Source organism: Cyprinodon variegatus, unplaced genomic scaffold (genome assembly GCF_000732505.1).
Source record: "Cyprinodon variegatus isolate N-32 unplaced genomic scaffold, C_variegatus-1.0 Scaffold39, whole genome shotgun sequence".
Taxonomy (NCBI): domain Eukaryota; kingdom Metazoa; phylum Chordata; class Actinopteri; order Cyprinodontiformes; family Cyprinodontidae; genus Cyprinodon; species Cyprinodon variegatus.
Window position 1 is genome coordinate 1,736,301 of NW_015150492.1, and position 17,404 is coordinate 1,753,704.

At 35.6% G+C, this 17,404-nt stretch overlaps 2 protein-coding genes across 2 annotated transcripts in view; one reads left to right on the forward strand and one right to left on the reverse strand.

Annotated features, from left to right (window-relative positions):
- The window catches only part of pth1r (parathyroid hormone 1 receptor), a 72,494-nt gene extending 59,084 nt beyond the window's left edge, over nt 1-13,410 (forward strand). Inside the window, exons 6-13 of the mRNA XM_015369914.1 lie at nt 995-1,181; nt 3,194-3,347; nt 4,383-4,443; nt 7,368-7,434; nt 7,591-7,685; nt 9,452-9,593; nt 9,937-9,978; nt 10,067-13,410. Coding sequence (XP_015225400.1) covers nt 995-1,181; nt 3,194-3,347; nt 4,383-4,443; nt 7,368-7,434; nt 7,591-7,685; nt 9,452-9,593; nt 9,937-9,978; nt 10,067-10,429 — 1,111 coding nt within the window. The 3' untranslated portion in view covers nt 10,430-13,410. The remainder of the gene's footprint in view (nt 1-994; nt 1,182-3,193; nt 3,348-4,382; nt 4,444-7,367; nt 7,435-7,590; nt 7,686-9,451; nt 9,594-9,936; nt 9,979-10,066) is intronic.
- Nucleotides 13,411-13,575: 165 nt separating this feature from the next.
- Nucleotides 13,576-17,404, reverse strand: part of tmie (transmembrane inner ear) — a 12,660-nt gene continuing 8,831 nt past the window's right edge. Inside the window, exon 4 of the mRNA XM_015369867.1 lies at nt 13,576-13,865. Within this exon, the coding sequence (XP_015225353.1) occupies nt 13,576-13,865 (290 nt within the window). The remainder of the gene's footprint in view (nt 13,866-17,404) is intronic.

The window sequence follows — 17,404 nt, forward strand, 5'->3', positions numbered from 1 at the left end:
TACATATATAAGGTCAATCATTTTTCGGAGGTATTTAGCTGATCTTAGTCTTTTTACCCAAAAGCTGACTTCTTGAATGGATATAGTCCTTTAACAGGGTTGAATTTGGATCATTTTGTTTCACGCAGAGCAGATTGGTCAGTATTTGCTTATTTTTTGGGGCACAGGGAGTATCAAGAATCAATGTGAATGTGCTGTTTACTAATGTTTCCACCGACGTAACTTACAGTACAGGCAGTCACTCAGAAAAGTTTTAGGAATGTTTCCAACTGGCACCAGGAAATATATGTGCCAAATGAGTTTAATAAGTTATCCCTGGGGCCCATCTGACATTCTGGCACTGGGCTCCAAAGTGCTACAGCCATGTCTCCCCTTCAGCACATCAGCTTTAAGAAAGGAGAGCTCATAAACATTTTCCAGAGGGAGCAAAGGGATATTTTACATTAGCACTTGCATTCAGTTTTTTTTTCTTTTCACCTGGGATATGTTTGCTGGATGGTTTTTCTTAAATCAATAGTTCTCTAAGGGCACCTTGTCAACTCATTAATGAGATTTAGTGAAAGAATTTGTGGACAGAGCTGATTGTGGATACAGGGGGTTCATTTTTGTCTCAGGTAGATGCGAAGCCTTAAAATTTTTGGCAGCAAAAACCTTCAGTAAATATTTTCTTTACCTTTTTTAATGCGATAGCTTAACCTTTAAGTCTATTGACCCAGCAAATTGAGCCCAGTGGATTGTGGCACCAAAGGTTAAACCACAGAGAATGTTTAGGATATTCCACACCAACTAAAATTTTATTTCAGCATTCAAATTAACAGTTTTTCCTGAAACTGCAGACTGCGTTATACAGTACAGTACACATCTCAGAAATAATATGCTCTCTTTAGGATGAACATAGTTTGTATGCCTTGGGTTGTATCTGTTAAAACGTTAACTGTTTAAAGAAAATGTTCTTTCAGTAAATCAGTCTTTTGATGCTTTTTGTCATCCCCAGGCGGCTGCACTGCACTAGAAACTACATCCACATGCACTTATTTGTGTCCTACATGCTACGAGCTATAAGCATATTCGTGAAAGATATAGTTCTCTACTCTGGATCTGCTTTAGAGAACATGGAAGGAGTCCCAGTGGAGGATCTCAAGTCCATCACTGAAGCCCCACCTGCCAGCAAAACACATTTTGTAAGTTGAACCTAAACATAGAAACTGTTTTCATGTTACATGTGCCGTCGAAAGTATTCCACTTCATATATAATCAGCTCCTGTTCAGCTACCCAGATAATTTGATTATCAGTGTGCATGAGTGTTTTGATTTTACTTCCTTGGTGGAAGTAATACATATGCTAAAACTAACCAGCTTTTCCAGTACCAGAGAAAATTGACTGGACTGCCTATCACCCTGCCAAGTTTTAGCTAAGCCAACACTTGGCTTCCCCTTTCAGAGTAAAGCTACAAAATGGGAATTGACTGTTTACTTTTCATGGTTGCTTTAATATGCAAACATTTGCGTAGTATATTCTTACAAGTCACAACTTTCTTCTGTTTAACTAAATCAACTAATACAGAGGCTTCAACGTAGTTTTTTATGTAGATGTTTCGGTCTGCTGTATTCATCCATTCAAAGCTTCATTCATGTTAAGTTGAAATTAATTGCGAATATTATCCAAGGTAAAACAGAAACTGATCTTTGTGATATGTTAATTTATTAATCAAAGATCCAAACTACAAGAAAAACGGGTTTTGAAATGTTTTATGAAAAGGTTAAAGCTATAGGATTGTTGGCAAGGTTAGCAGAAAGGTCTGGGATTTGGAATGCTACATTTTATTAAGGTTTATAATCAATCAGTCTCACAAGCTGTTACAATTCAATCAACCTCAGTGTTTTGCATTAATGCAGGTGTGCATATGTATGCATAAATGCCTAAAACAAAGCTTTAGTCATTGTGTTCTTTCTTATGACTTAAAATATCAGTATGTGGCATCTCATACAGGCCTGTTCTCTCTGTAAAAAAGACTGAATTTTTCATATTAGGTGATACTTACCTGATAATAACAAGGTTGTAATTAAAAAAAATCCAAACCTTATTATCCACTTACAAATTAAATTCTAAGTGGATGATTTAGTATTTGCCTGAATATTAATAATAAAATAGTTTGGAGGACTGTATAAAATGAAAATGTCATATTTGTTAGAAGAGAATGGAAACGAAAGTCTTTGCAGTTGCAGTATGAACATTACCATTACAAATTATTTTTTAAGACAAAATCTGTCCACAGAAAAAAATCTATTTAAAAAATAAGAAACAAGAGTTGCTATAGAAAAGAAGCAGAGAGACTGCCTTTGGGACGAGTAAAAAGTGAAATTATCAGAGTAATGATGGATTACTAGAATGACTAATTTAGCAAACCACAGGCTGGATGAGATATGCATGTATAAAAGTCCACTCTGAAATTTTCTAGTTAATTAAATCTTATTTTGATGACCAAATTAAGCAGATTTTTTTTTTATTTGTTTTACTGTTGCATAAACAAGGTACAGAAATAGGAATTTTAAATGCTTTTACAAGTACCACATGTTGAAAGAATAGTCAACGTGTTTGAACGTTAATCTGAAGAAAAATAAATCCTTGTCTGGATCAAAGTACATGACTGAGTGCTGTTGATGAAAGTAGGCCCCATCAAATATTAGTCAGATAAGATCTAAATGATGCATAGAGCAAGTTGTATAAGACTAAAGAATACAAGGAAATGAGTAAAGATAATCCATTCTTCTGTTACATTTCTTTATAATTATGGAATTGACAAAAAGCCCCGAGCGATCTAAATCATTAATAACGTAGCAGCAAGTAAAGTTCATTCTGAAAATTATTTTATTCATTGTACTTGATCTGACTCTGTGTTTTATTCCAGTTCAAATTCAGTAATTTTGCAACTTATTCTGCGTTTGTTTCTAGGATAGACTCCTGTTAGATTCTGTTTTTATATGGTTGTTTAAATATGTTTACTCTGTCAATTTCACTATCTTTTTAGGTTATATATCAGTGTCAGACTCATGAGTTTTATTAAAGTCTTGGCAGATATTAAGTTTTTCAGAATCATTAAACTTAATAACAAAGCAGGACATGAGAACATGATGATTTTACCATCATGAACAATGATTAATGTGCTCTGCTTTGTCTGCTGTTATTTTATAGATTACCTGCAAGGTGGTGGTGACCTTGTTTATGTACTTTCTGGCGACCAATTACTACTGGATCCTTGTGGAGGGTCTCTACCTGCACAGTCTCATATTTATGACATTTTTCTCTGACAAAAAGTATCTTTGGGGATTTACACTGATAGGGTGGGGTAAGTTCTCTTACTTTTATATTGCACTAGAGTTTCTTGTAAAAAGATTTTCATTACAGAGTACTACATACTAAATTATAAAGTGCACATGTGAAATGTTTAACCAATAAAAATGGGAAAACTCTGGTATGCATTTGTATTCATTTTCCCTTTAAAAAGGAATCCATTCCATTGTAAATCTGCTTGTATGTTTAGCCTTATCTGCTGCTGGAAGCTGAACCTACCCTTCACTCTTAGGTCTTTTGCAGAATAAAAACTTGTATTCCACAATTTGTAGCTCTGTCAAACTCTGACATTCATTATTCCTGCCATCAGCTTGGCTCAATGTAGTGATAGTGTTATACTTTATAAGTTTAATCCCATCTGACCAGAGCATCTTGTCCCCAAGAGCTACAGTATAGTGTCAAGTTGCAAACAGGGCTTCTAATTTGTGTTCCTTTTAATAATGGCTGTGTTTTCATAATGCTGTTGTAATGGATTGCTCATTGTTATTCCTGACCTGTGTTTCATAATAGTTTTATATAGAAAATGTTTTCTAACAAACATTAGATGTCCTTAGAGAACAATTGGATTAAATTACACTTAGTTGGACTTTGTTTATGTATTAGGGAACCTTTAAAGACCCCCTGATTGCATGTATTTTTATTTTGGTGTAGAAGACTATATAGGACTGGGTGCAAATGTTTGCAGTATGTTTTGGATAAAATGCAGCATAAACAACATTACTGATGTTAAACAGTAAAGATAAACAGGTGTGTTATTTTGCCCCTCTTTATTGGGAAAGGAGTAAAAAGCTGTGGGAGGCAATACTAAATGCCTTAAAGATATTGATTTATGAAAAAGCAAAAGCTTGGGTATTACAGTTCCTGCATTGTACACACTGTGCGTATAGATTACATAAGCACAGCGCATACAATGTGGATGCTGTTTTATCCAATTTCTACTCATACAGGACAGGAAACTGCTGGATTTTGATGATTTTCATAATATGATTACATGGAAGCAGTTTTGATTTGCTTTTGATTAATTTTCTAGGAGTCCCAGCTGTATTTGTGACCATCTGGGCCACTGTGAGAGCCACGCTTGCCGACACAGAGTAAGTGATATACATAATTTATGTTGCTGTTATTCTTGTCAAACTATTAAAGTCCTTTTTTCCTTGAAGCAGATGATGCTTATGATGTTTGTCACATTTCCATGAGTTATTGAAATATTATTTCATAACTTTATTTATTATTATTTTTGTTGTTTGTCATTGTCCAAAAATTAAATTTTTTTTTTTTGCTTCATAAAATGAGCCTCAACATATCCCTATATCAGCTGCTTCACCGTGCAGAATAAACCAGAGGCAGCAGACCCAGTGAACTGAGCCAGGTCAGGGAAACAGTTCAGAACAGGAAGGCTCAGAGATCCAGGAAGAGGTAGGTCCAGGGTTCCAGGAGTCAGGCAACAGGCAAGCTCAGTAGTTGAGAGGCAGAAAAAGTCAGGATATCAGGAAAACTACAATACTTTAAAATGTGCTCCCCCAACTGAACCAAGAACAGGAACAGGGCACGCTCAATGGATAAGTGACCAGACATGATCAGGAACACTACGACAAAAAAACCTAACTAAAAAACCCTGTTTCACCACTGGCCTCTGAGAACGAGAACTCAGCAGTCAAACTCAGCAACACAATATCCAAGTCAAGACTCAGAAACAATGATCTGGCCTTGAAAGCTGGGCTGAGCTGTATATAAAGCAGCAGGAGCAGGTGGATGAGATTAGTGATAATTGGTAACCAGACAGAGTTAGGCAGGTGAGTGAAATGAGCAATTAAGTCAGCTATCAGAGTCAGAATCATGACATTGGATGCCTCAAACCTGGAATATACTGTATTATGCTCTGATATTCTATGGCCTGGTTTCTGATCTGTGAAAGCATCATTTGCTTTGTCAAAGTCCATTATACAATTTTTTTATACTTTTGCAATATAGCTCACTAAGAAGCAGTCCTAGATATGTTTTAAACAATATTCAATAGTACGAGTACAATATTCAATATTTAGGTTTTCTAATATTTCTTTTCTGAGATGTTTTAGACATCAATAGCTATTTAGAAAAGATCAAAAAGCTAACCAGGTTAGTGGCATAAAGAACATGTTCAGTTGGAGGAGATGTTTAAGTTAGGTTAATTAGGAACTACAGCAAACCTCAGAATAACTCCTAGCTAAAAGACTTTTGCAGTGAAAGCTTATGATGCACATGATAGCTCACATGAAGAGACAAGCAGATCTTTGAAACAAACAAACAAACAAACTTGTTTAGAAAGAAGTGCATTCATGTTATTTTTTGCAAGTTTTATGTTGTACACTTTTTTATTGTTCCAACTAGGTCCCATTTTATTGTAAATATCGTCAGCCCACACCCCCTTTAGCCTATTTTGAGTTGTCTTTAAAACATGATGTCTACATTCTATTAGTGAAGAATATTATTACTATGAGAGTTCAGTAGTTTTTAAGACCCTTAACGAATATTTTAAAATTAGAGATAGATTTCCCAAATACCAAACAGGTTTTAAAGAACCTGCTTTATGTGTAACAGGCTTTACATAACTGAACTTTATTGATCTCACATTGGAGAAATTTAAAATATCTTCTTACTCAAGCATATATATATATATATATATATATATATATATATATATGCTGTTTTCATTACATATAATACTGTGAATCTCTTTGTATCTTTTGAGTACAGGATTTGAGCTGAGCTGGATTCTGGTGGAGTTGATATTGTACATGAATAGCCTTTACAACTGATCTCTTATTTTGATTATACTCATTTCTGTTTTTTCTTCATTAACAGTTAATATTGATATCTAAGGTTGCTTTTGAGACAAGCTTTTTTACGGAATGACTATGACCTGGATGACTGAGAACCTTCATCAGCTTTTGAGACAAGGACCTACTCTTACCTGCTGAGCCCTACTTGCCGACCATCTTTAATTTGGCAACTTTTTCATATTAGATGCACTGAAATGCATGGAAATAGCATCTCCCTTTAAGATCCTCCTCTGTCTGGAAATCAGGCCCCATAGTTCCTCCAGCAAATTGAGATGCTTGTTGTTCACAACAATTTCCCTACAAAAATCCTCAGATCACAGCCAGAAGTGCTCGTTCAGAAGAGCCCAGCTATAGGCTACTCTGTCAGTTTTGCATGTCCGTTCCAGGCAGCACTACTTTTCTTCACTCCAGAAAAATAGGGCAAACTGATGTACTATGTTACAATAGAAATTGAGATGGTGCAGAAAGTCACAATGCACCATTAACATAATATATCTAACCCTTTCTATAAAAGCCACCATATTCAGTAAAATAAGTGTCTGCATTGGAAATCATTTGGACTATCAGATGCTGTGTTCAGCACCTGCAAAGTGGAGCTAGATCAGCTAGTTTCACTTTGTTGGAGTCCCAAAGTTGGTGAAAGTCCCAACGATCATCTCTGCTTACCTTCAGTGTCCTTTCAGGCAGAAAAGACACCCAAGCATGACATTTATTAACTGGAGCATTGCCCTGGAGCATTACAAAACAGAGCAGAAATAGCATCATACCTTTAAATCAGTCCTGACACACCACCATTAAGCCAATACTGAATTAATAAATAAAATATTTAATGAGACTAATTTCCTGAAAGGACACTTTAGCAATTTCCTTAGACCTTTGAATGACAAAGACAAGCGTTGAATGGATGTACCTGAACCACAGGGTGAATGAATTAGTCAGGGATTAAAGTCAGAGCTCTAATACGAGTGCTTTGTTAAATTTAATTAGATTTCTTTGACACTCTTGTTTAGGAGTGTTATAAATGTTGAGATGAGGAGACATGAAATGCCCTATCAAATTTCACTTTCCTTTTTGTAACATCATGAAACAATGTCAGTGATCATTGAAGACACTCGAGTGGAGCAGCAGTGTTTTGAATCTATTTACCCCTCTATTCCTGAACCCTTACCCTCTCATTTTGTTGTTTACTTGCATAGGTGTTGGGACTTAAGTGCGGGCAATTTAAAATGGATATACCAAGTGCCTATCCTGGTGACTGTGGTGGTGAGTGCACACTTGCAGATTGAACCTTATCCCAATTGTGTGCAGGAAATTACACTACTTCACTGCACCTGTGGCTTTATAGCTGTTGAATGAAAATGAGCTTCTTATGCTTCCAGTTACACCTATTCATATCATTGTCTTCTATTTTCTCCTCAGATTAATTTTATATTATTTTTGAACATCATCAGAGTCTTGGCAACAAAGCTGCGTGAAACAAATGCTGGGAGGTGTGACACCAGACAACAGTACAGGTACAGAAAAGTTGAAGAAAACATGCTTGTGAATTCGTTAAACGTTCTGGGTTGTTTCTCCCAGTGGATTCATCATGACTCTGCTTGCAAACATCAAGTACTGTAATTATTTTGCAAGAGAAAAACAGATTTTCACACAAGTCATTTATCGCACCTTAAATGGTAGCAAACGTGTTCAACAATACTGTTTTAATGCTATTTTTTCAGTGTTTGTTATTGCAAATACTGCATATTATATGAGGTTCAATCAATCAAATAATAAACTTTATTTCTATAGCACATTTGAAAATGCTCAGGGGTAACCAAAGTGCTCTACATAAAAAACAAGAATAAGTTAAGAATAGATACATAAGATTCAAAATAGACACATTAACCAGGTTCACAACAGGAATAGTTTCATACATAACTAGATAACAGTGTTTGGATGCAAGGAATAGAAATGTGTTTTCAAAAAACGATTTTGAAACAAGAAAAGAGGAGGCCTGTCAGACACTTAAGGGTAACTTATTCCATAATGTAGGAGCTAATAAAGCAAATGTTCTGTCACCTCTGAGCTTTAGCCTAGTTTTAGGGAAGGTCAGCAGCAGAAGACCTAATTTATCGAGGTGGGCATTAAGGCTGAAGCAGCTCAGATAATTATGGTGAAGCGAGGTTGTTCAAACATATAAAGACAAATAAAAGCAGCATAAAATGAAAGGGAAGGACAGCAATTCGGTCCTGTTTCAAACCTGGAGAACTAATTGCCTTATCATGTTAACTTCTTGGAATAGTTATACTAATTGAATATTTCAAATATGTTTTATATTAATATATCTATCCCTTCAATGTATCCCTTATGGGAAGTGGGAAACACCTGAGCCAATGGTACAGCAAAACAATCCAGCTTACCTGACAACAATCCAGCGTATTTTGGAGTATACTGAGAAATTAAAAGTTACTAGTACAACTTTACCTAGGGTAGGGACAAAGACCTAGTGAGAGGAAAATTCTGGCAACATGAAACACTAAGAAACCAACTTTATAAACAGACCAAAAGATTTTAGCGTGTTGGCTTCACCCAAATAAATTTCCTAGGATCCAAAGGCATTCCCAGCACAGAGGAGATACACAGTTCCTCCAACGTAATTTAGATTGGTGTTAGGATGTCCTTCCAGTGGGAAAACCTCCTAAGCACCCAGAATCACTGAAATCACACTAGGGGAGTGTTGGCCTAGTGGGTTAGAGCAGTGCACTTGTGCTCTGAGAATGTTGCAAGTATCCGGTTTAATCCCCATAGCCTCTACTCTGGTAAATTTCTCCAATGCGAGATCAATAAAATTTAATTATAATTATTACCTCAGGTCACTCTTTCCTATGCAAAGGAGCAATTTCTAATTTGACCATTAGGACCAAATGGACCTCCTCATCCTACCTCTAAGGCTGGCATACTGTGGAGGAAGTTAATGTTAGTTTCTGAAATCTGGTTCATTTGGTTATGACCATAGCTCATAACATATGTCTGGTTTCCTCCAATTGAAGCCTGTTTTGTGGTAGCCATGATCTGGATGACTGAGAATTTACGCAGTTTCATAAAAAATATGCTCAATTTCTTCATGTTTTGTATAAAATGTATTTTGAGACGTGCCATCAAATAAGCAAACTTTTCAGCAGCTTTACTTACAAATACAGTAAGACTTGAGCTTTTTTAACTTTATCTGGTTTTGTTGTTTTTTAGGGTTACTTATTTTTGTAAAGTAAACTTTTGACTGCGAAATGTTCTGTTGCAGAAAACTCTTGAAGTCTACACTGGTGCTGATGCCATTGTTCGGCGTCCACTACATCATATTTCATGCCATGCCATATACAGAGGTTTCTGGAATACCATGGTTGATACAAATGCACTACGAGATGCTTTTCAACTCCTTCCAGGTAAAAAAAAAATTAAATGAGGTAGATATTCTGGAAATGTTACTATATTACTGTGGGAGCCCTAAATGTCTTTCCATGTTTAAGAAATCTGACTGACCTGTCTAGAATCTGCCCTTAAGGTTTAATATTATCACCATACAGCAGTTGCAGACTGTCTGTTTTTTACGGTTTGGTTACTAATGGTATATAAGATCCTAATTAAGATTGAGAATATGGCATGGATAACTGATGAGGGAGAATATCAACGAAAATGTCAAATTACACAGTTTAAATGTCATATTAGTGAGTGCTAATTGCCTTTTTTTGTACAGTGTACCTTAAATAAGTTTGCTCTCTCTTTTAGGGTTTCTTTGTTGCAATCATATACTGTTTTTGCAACGGAGAGGTAAACATGCCATAGGTTTGCTTTGAAATTTCTTTTTAGATATCAGTGTCAGATAAATCCCTAATAGATACATAAATTCTCCTTGTAGGTGCAAGCTGAGATCAAGAAGTCATGGAGCAGAAGAACCTTGGCTCTTGATTTCAAGAGAAAAGCTCGAAGTGGAAGTAATACTTACAGTTATGGTCCAATGGTATCACATACCAGCGTAACCAATGTCACTGCCAGAGGACCCCTGGCCCTCCACCTCACCACAAGGCTAGGGCCAGTGCCTGTAAATGGCCACAGGAACCTTCCTGGATATGTAAAGAATGGATCCGTCTCTGAGAACTCAGTACCTTCCTCGGGCCAGGAACTCCATATCCCTGAAGAGGATCAGTCTACACATACACGGTCTAGCGAGCAAGAGAAACCTACACCTGTAGTGGAGGAGGAGAGGGAGACAGTCATGTGAGGGAGAGGGGAAAGGCAAATCATGGACACTCTTAGGTGCGTCTGAAGGTAGTTACTGCATGAAGTACCAATTCTTTTCTCCTGTAAACTGAGCCTGAACATTGCAAATGGATGAGGCTCAAGGGATAAAAAAAAGATAAATATTGCTTTTCCAAGGAAGATGCCAAATTTGTTATGGCAGACCGTCTTTGCTCATCCACCATCTACAGCAGAGAATGTGTAAAAGCCTCAGACCGGCTGAAATTTCAAAAGGTTGATTTTACTGCCATGACTATTTTTAATGTAGTTTTCTGTTTGCATACAATGCATATTAATGTTTTGTTTATAAATTAAGCCTAACGTTAAAGAGAGATCAGCCTAACATACTAACTGTAAATCAAAGCTGGGGAATTGTCATTCTCAAAGTAATTATTTAGAAAAAAAAAAGAAGTTATTCCTGACATTTTTTACGGCATTTCTTGTTTGTGGCATGGGTCATATTTCTTCTGCATTGACTCACATCTGTGTCAGTGTAAAAGGGAAGTTACTCAGGTAATTAAAATCCTTTGTTGTCGAACACAAGATTTTATATTTTTGAGGTGGTGTTTCTGCAATTTATACAACTCCAGACTTCAAGCTTTTTAAACCTTGTCAGCTTTGTTTTTTATCTTGTCATCTGTTGTGCTCCTGTTTTGATTGACATATTATTTCCTCTAATCAGAAGGGTTATGAAGGATTGTAATGAATGTATAAATTTCCATATCTTTTCTTTAAAAAGTGTGCTTGCACGATGTGATGCATCCAGTACTTACTAGGAACATTGATTAAATTATCCAGGTACTTTCATTGAACTATTATGAAACTGAGTAGTTTCCAGTGTTGAGTTTAATACAAGGCTAACCAAAATGTGCTTTCCAAGAACTTACTATGAACCTTGATGAAACTTACCTGTAGCTTTCCTTTAACTATCAAGGAATTTTCTTGCGACTTCCGTTTCTGGATGATTTGAAAAGTTTAGCTGTGTTCTAAGGTGGGTTGTAACATGTACATTTCTTATAGTATTGACTTACCATGCACTTTTCTGAAATATGTGTGTTACATTAACTTTTTTCTTAAAAGTTAAAGGTGACCTCCATTACAGTTCCAGAAAACTATCCTGTAAATTCTAATATATTCAAATTAAAGTACTTAACAGTTTTAGTTGAGAAAAATTACACAATGTCAAATGGATTATAAAAAAGGAACATAGCTATTTAGTTATGTGCACTTTGTAGTGAAGAAAGAACATGAATAGTTAATTTAATCGCTAGATTTCTTTCACGATTTTTATGGTATTAAACCCTATTCAAAACAAGTGGAAACAGGAAGCCTTTTTTCCTGACTGAAAAAGGAAATGTAATAGGTTTGTTAGAATAGATTTCCCCACCAATCAGGGAGAGACGTTTCTGCAAAATGATTTTCAAAAAAGCCCAATAGTGTGGCTTTAACTTCTTTCATATTCAAGTCACAATGTTTACAGATCAAAATACAGTCTTATTTGTGAGCTAAATGTTGTCGCACGTATATGTCCTGTAGCTGTTGTATCATAGTTGTGCTCAGGTATTAGTTAAAAGAATGTCAGCATTATTTGTCGAGACTGAAAACAGAACTGTCACATAGATACATGCAGTTAGTTTTTGACACATTCCAAAACCCTGTAATAAGCCTTTATGGCTGACAGTGTACGACATGTTATTATCATACCAAAGAAAAAAGGCTTGGAATAGCTTGGAAAAATGTTATGCTTCAATAGTATTATATGTTTACACCCAATATTGTGGTAATCCTCTTTAAAAAAGATTAAACATACATAAAAACAACATCCTCCATTGATGTTAATTACATGTTTTTGAAGATATGATCTAAAATGTGACCATTAAATCAGACTACATTCAGCATCAAATCTAGTAATGGGCTCATTAAAGAGCTACTGGATATATCCACATTACTACCATATGTTTAACATACAAACCGAAATTACAATCTATAATATATATATTTTTTATATCACAATTGCTAAAATAGGTATTAATATTTCAGCTCTCCTTCTCTCCATCAATTAAAGAAATCTCTGTGCTTTGTTTACAGTAGAACATAAACTGTAAAGTCTAACAATAAAAAAAAAAAAAAATCATATTATTACATACAAGCAGAAAACCACAAATTGCATTCCAGTGTTTTACACATTTTAAAACATTATTCCAAAAAAAAGAATTTTGACTGTTTAGACATATAGACACATCACTGTTTTCATTGAGTATTAAAAACACTACAAGCATTGTGAAAATGTACAAATTAGTTTACTTCATCTAAAAGAAATATCTTACACCTCTTTACCCACTCCCACTGTGACAAGTACAGTACAACAGAAGGTTTAGTGGATCCATAGACCTAATGTAAGATGATGTCTGTTGCTTGTTGTGTCGTAGAAATATGACTTTCATAAACGTATATAAACTTTTTATTACTAAAATTGCATATCCTTTGCAAAAGATATTATGTAAAAAAAACTAAATATAATTACTGTTAATAACCTTTCTGTAATAAGGTCAGTCAGAACAGCGTACCTTTGCATTGAAACACTTTGGATTTTTATTTAAGCACTTTATCTCCTTTTCCACAATATTCTGTTTTGATGTTTTTCGCTCATGCAGTGATTGTTTTTCAGAAATTTGAGACCAATTTTCATAAAGCTAATGCTATAACTCTTATAAATACCTCTTTCTGGAAGTAAATGGTGTGTTTTATGTCATTTATTTATGCTGAAATGTACACAGTGGAGGTAGAAGTAGTTTTAAGGCCTTGTGTAAAACTCTAGTACAGTATGTTGGCAGTGTTTCCTTAGATATGTGTTTTCATCATTTCAGTCAGCTCTGATGAAGGTATATGTATATATCATTGTAAATACTAGAGAAAATGTTCTGATCATCAGTACAGTGTAAGAAAATAAAAATGTAATTTCACTATTTTCTGCTTTTTTTCTGATTCTTACTAAAACACTGAGGAGCACGGTTTTTGAAATTGATTTAACTTTATTTTGAAGTCAATATACAACTTTTATTTTAGAAAAGTATAACATTTGCTGAGTATAATAAAAAAGGGAGATATTTTTCTTTGTTTTAAAGGGGTTCAGTGTTCATTTTTTGGATTTCTTGCTTTAGCCCCTCCTTTGCCTCTGTCGCTCTTTTCTCCTTTGTCAACCTTCTTTGTTTTTCCTTCGCCACCTTCTTTCTTGGACGCTCCCTTTTCCTCTTTCTCTCCTTTTTCTCCCTTCTTTTTTGTTGAAGCGTCCTTTTCATCTCCTTTCCCTTCTTTGGCACTTTTGTCTTTCTTCCCTTCCTTGTTCCTCTTTTCTCCTTTATCAGCATCCACTTTTCCAGACACAGATGGAACTTCAGTCTTTTCTTCTGGTTTTGCAGCTGAAGAAAAGGAAGAAAATGCATCAGACTCTTCCTCAAAGACTAAATGTTAGGTAAACAATCTGTGCGTCCAATTGCATTACATGTGGAATAGTCGCACTGTCTATGACCTATTTAATATTTTAATTACTTTAAACAAAACAGATACAATGCCTCCTGCGGTCCTCTAAGAGCTCTAAAAAATAATAGTTTTAACCCCCCCCTTAAAGAGGTATTAATGTTCTTTTTTAAATGTTTTACTAATTATACATGTGATGTAACATTACCATAAACAAAATAAAATTTATCCATCGATCAATTTTCAGTCACGCTTATCCCAAGCAGGGTTACGAGGGGTGCTGGTGCCTATCTCCAGCTGTCTAAGGGCCAGAGGTGGGGTAGACCCCAGACAGTTTGCCAGTCCATCCCAGGGCAACACAGAGACAAACAGGACAAACAACCATTCATGCACACACACCTAAGGAGGATTTAGAGAAGATAATTAACCTAACAGTCAAGTTTTGGGAATATGGGAGAAAGCGGGTGTACCTGGAGAGAACCCACGCATGCTTAGGGAGAATATGCAGGCCAGGAATCAAACCCAGAACCTTCTTGCTGCAAGGAAGCAGTGCTACCCACTGAGCAGCCCTAAAACATAATACTTAATCATTTTTTAAAAAGCCTTAACATTGCATTTAAGCTGTAGAATGTAGATGAAATAAACAAAGCAATTAAACCATCCCATATTTCAGAGATAATCTTTCCTGGAATAAAGAGAAAATGACAGAGGTTATAGTGCCCACCTGGAAAACGAGCATCACTGACCATGAGAGCCAAGCGACATCTCTATCTCTTCTACAGAGGCAACACTGAGAGTATCCTGACCAGCTGCTATGATGTGTGGTCAGCAACTGCACTGTGTCCAGGCACAAGATGCTCCAGGAACTATAAGAATTTTTTTAGTGCCTCTGTCTCTTCCCTTGATAATTACAACACGTGCCAAACCTAGAAAACCCTCTTAAGGGGAGGAAATGTAAGCTTTCTCAGGTTGTGTAGTCCATTGCTCTGAACAAAAATGGGGCTGCTTTCCTCTGGGCTTTGTTAAAATATCTGTTGCAACCCCTCACACCAGCTTATATTCTTGCTGAAGGAGCCATTTAAACCTTATTTGGATTAACACACTTATGGATATACTTTACAGGCATTTGGTTCCAGGTATTGAAATATGTAGTTATGCTTAATATCAAGCTGCTCTTTCAACTATATATAGCGCTACATAAATGTGTAATCTTCACAGATATTGCTTTTGATGTTTGTTTACATGTATTTACTGTGTTCAGCCTCTTTTGTCATAGTTGGTGTGTTCTTTTCTTTTTTCTTTTCTTCCCTCTGCATGTGTGGAAACAGACTTCTATTTATTCTGTATTTTCTGTTTTTGTTTTTTTCTCATTTATTCTCTCTCTTTCTTGCCCTCTCTCCCCTTCTCTCTTTCTCTCTCAGCTTAATTCTCATCCCCTCTCCCTTTCTCAGTGCACCTTCGGTCTCCACGTCCATGGCAAAAATTTCCCTTTTTCCCATAGCCGATTCTAATAAAGTTTTAAACACAATTACTAAATAGAACTTTATGGCAACAGCCATGAGGGTCCTGAGGGCCCTCATGGCTGTTTTTTTTACTTGCTTGCTAAGGATATATTAATATGTGAAATGATCTACGTTCCGCTTTGGAATCATCTGATCTAAGGCATGAAGAAAGATAAATGAAGGCCACACACACACACACACACACACACTCTAGTTTAGATCTATATACACCAGGAGCTATGTGATTAATTCAGTGGGGAACATTTTAGATAGGAAGGGAGCAGTCCGTCTCTGGATTTTTTTTCTCCTCAATGTCTTTATCATAAAAAATAAAGGCGCTAAAACTATTAAAGCAAATAATTTTTCCTATCTGACTCCACCCTCCCAGATATTCCATACTTGATCTGTACAGAGGTACAAAAACCTGGCTAATGTACAGTGCTGGAGGGATCAATGTCACATGTCAGTTTATACTTTAGTTTCTAAATATTCATATAAATATTCATCCACCTATATATTTTATCCTTAGAAATGCAGCCATGCATCATCAGAAAAAGGGAAATAGCAATCATTCCAGTTCTCTATCAAGATGCTAACTTCTTGATAGAAAAATATATGTTTATAAGTGGAATATTTATTTAAGGGGATTTTATAAACAAAAGAAAATCATCCTGTTTACTTTTCAGTTATTCTCATAGAATCACTTCTTAAAACGATATGTATATTTAGACTGTTGAAGACTCACTAAACATGTCTGATATCTTTCCATCTGTGATATACCACATTCCTTTATTATTACCCACTTGTAAGATAGATAAAGATAAATGTGGCTTTACATCCAATGCTGCCATTTCCAGCCTATTATGAGTTCTTCTGGCTTGTCAGATGCTGCTAGTGATTAAATTTCAGGTGCACTATCAGCTTTACACAATCTGGGAGAAAATGCATGAATTTACATTTTGTTCTTTTAGCTTTTTGCTGCCGTCCTGCAAAAATAAATGCCTGAAATCATCTTCAGCATTTCATTATAGTCTCCCCTCTTATCCCAGTGGAATGGTTGATTAGTTATAAAGTCCCATGGATGAGTATTCACATGATGACATGAGAGATTGAAGAGATGTGGAGGCTCTTGCAAGAGTATTTTTATTATGATGCTTTTAATCTCTTTTTTTATACAAATCGTATTTGTGATATTAATCTTTAAAAATAAATATAAGTTCTTAAGTGTGTAATTGTTCCAAATCAATTACACATGAGTCAGCGCATCAATTGTCATGGCCACCACTAAGTTAAAGCAGAATCTGCAGAGAAGATAGGATTGCTCTGACACAGAAAAGGTAAAAAAAAGGCAGTAAATACATTGCTTCGACTGGTAATAAGTAATTTAATTGAGTTGATCCAATTTCATTTAATTAAAACAATTTTTCATTTATTTAATGAGTTGTCAAATTAAATCACTCTAAAAAAAAATGTAGCTAAACTTTATAATTAAGTTATTTGCTACCAACTGAAGCATTTCATTCAAGTTGGAGCTATATTCTCTCTCAGAGGGCAGATGACACTTAATTAAAAAAACAGACAAATAAGAACGAATCTTTACCTTTTACATTATTCAAATCAAACACCACATGTTGCGTTCTTGACAAACCAGTCTGGTTGGTGTTATAAAAGCTGCTTCCAGCTTTCAATTCAATTTAGTTTATTTATATAGCGTCAATTCACAACACGTGTCATCTCAAGGCACTTTACAGTTCATCAGATCATACAGTCAAATCGATTCAAAATTCTCTGTCTAAGGAAAGCCAGTTGATTGCATCGACTCATTGACTCGAATGCAATCTCTCACACTAAGCATGCTTGTAGCGACAGTGGAAAGGAAAAACGTCCTTTTAACATGAAGAAACCTCTAGCAGAAACAGGCTCAGTGTGTGCGGCCATCTGCCGAGGGCGACTGGGGTTCAAGGAGACAGAAGCAGAGA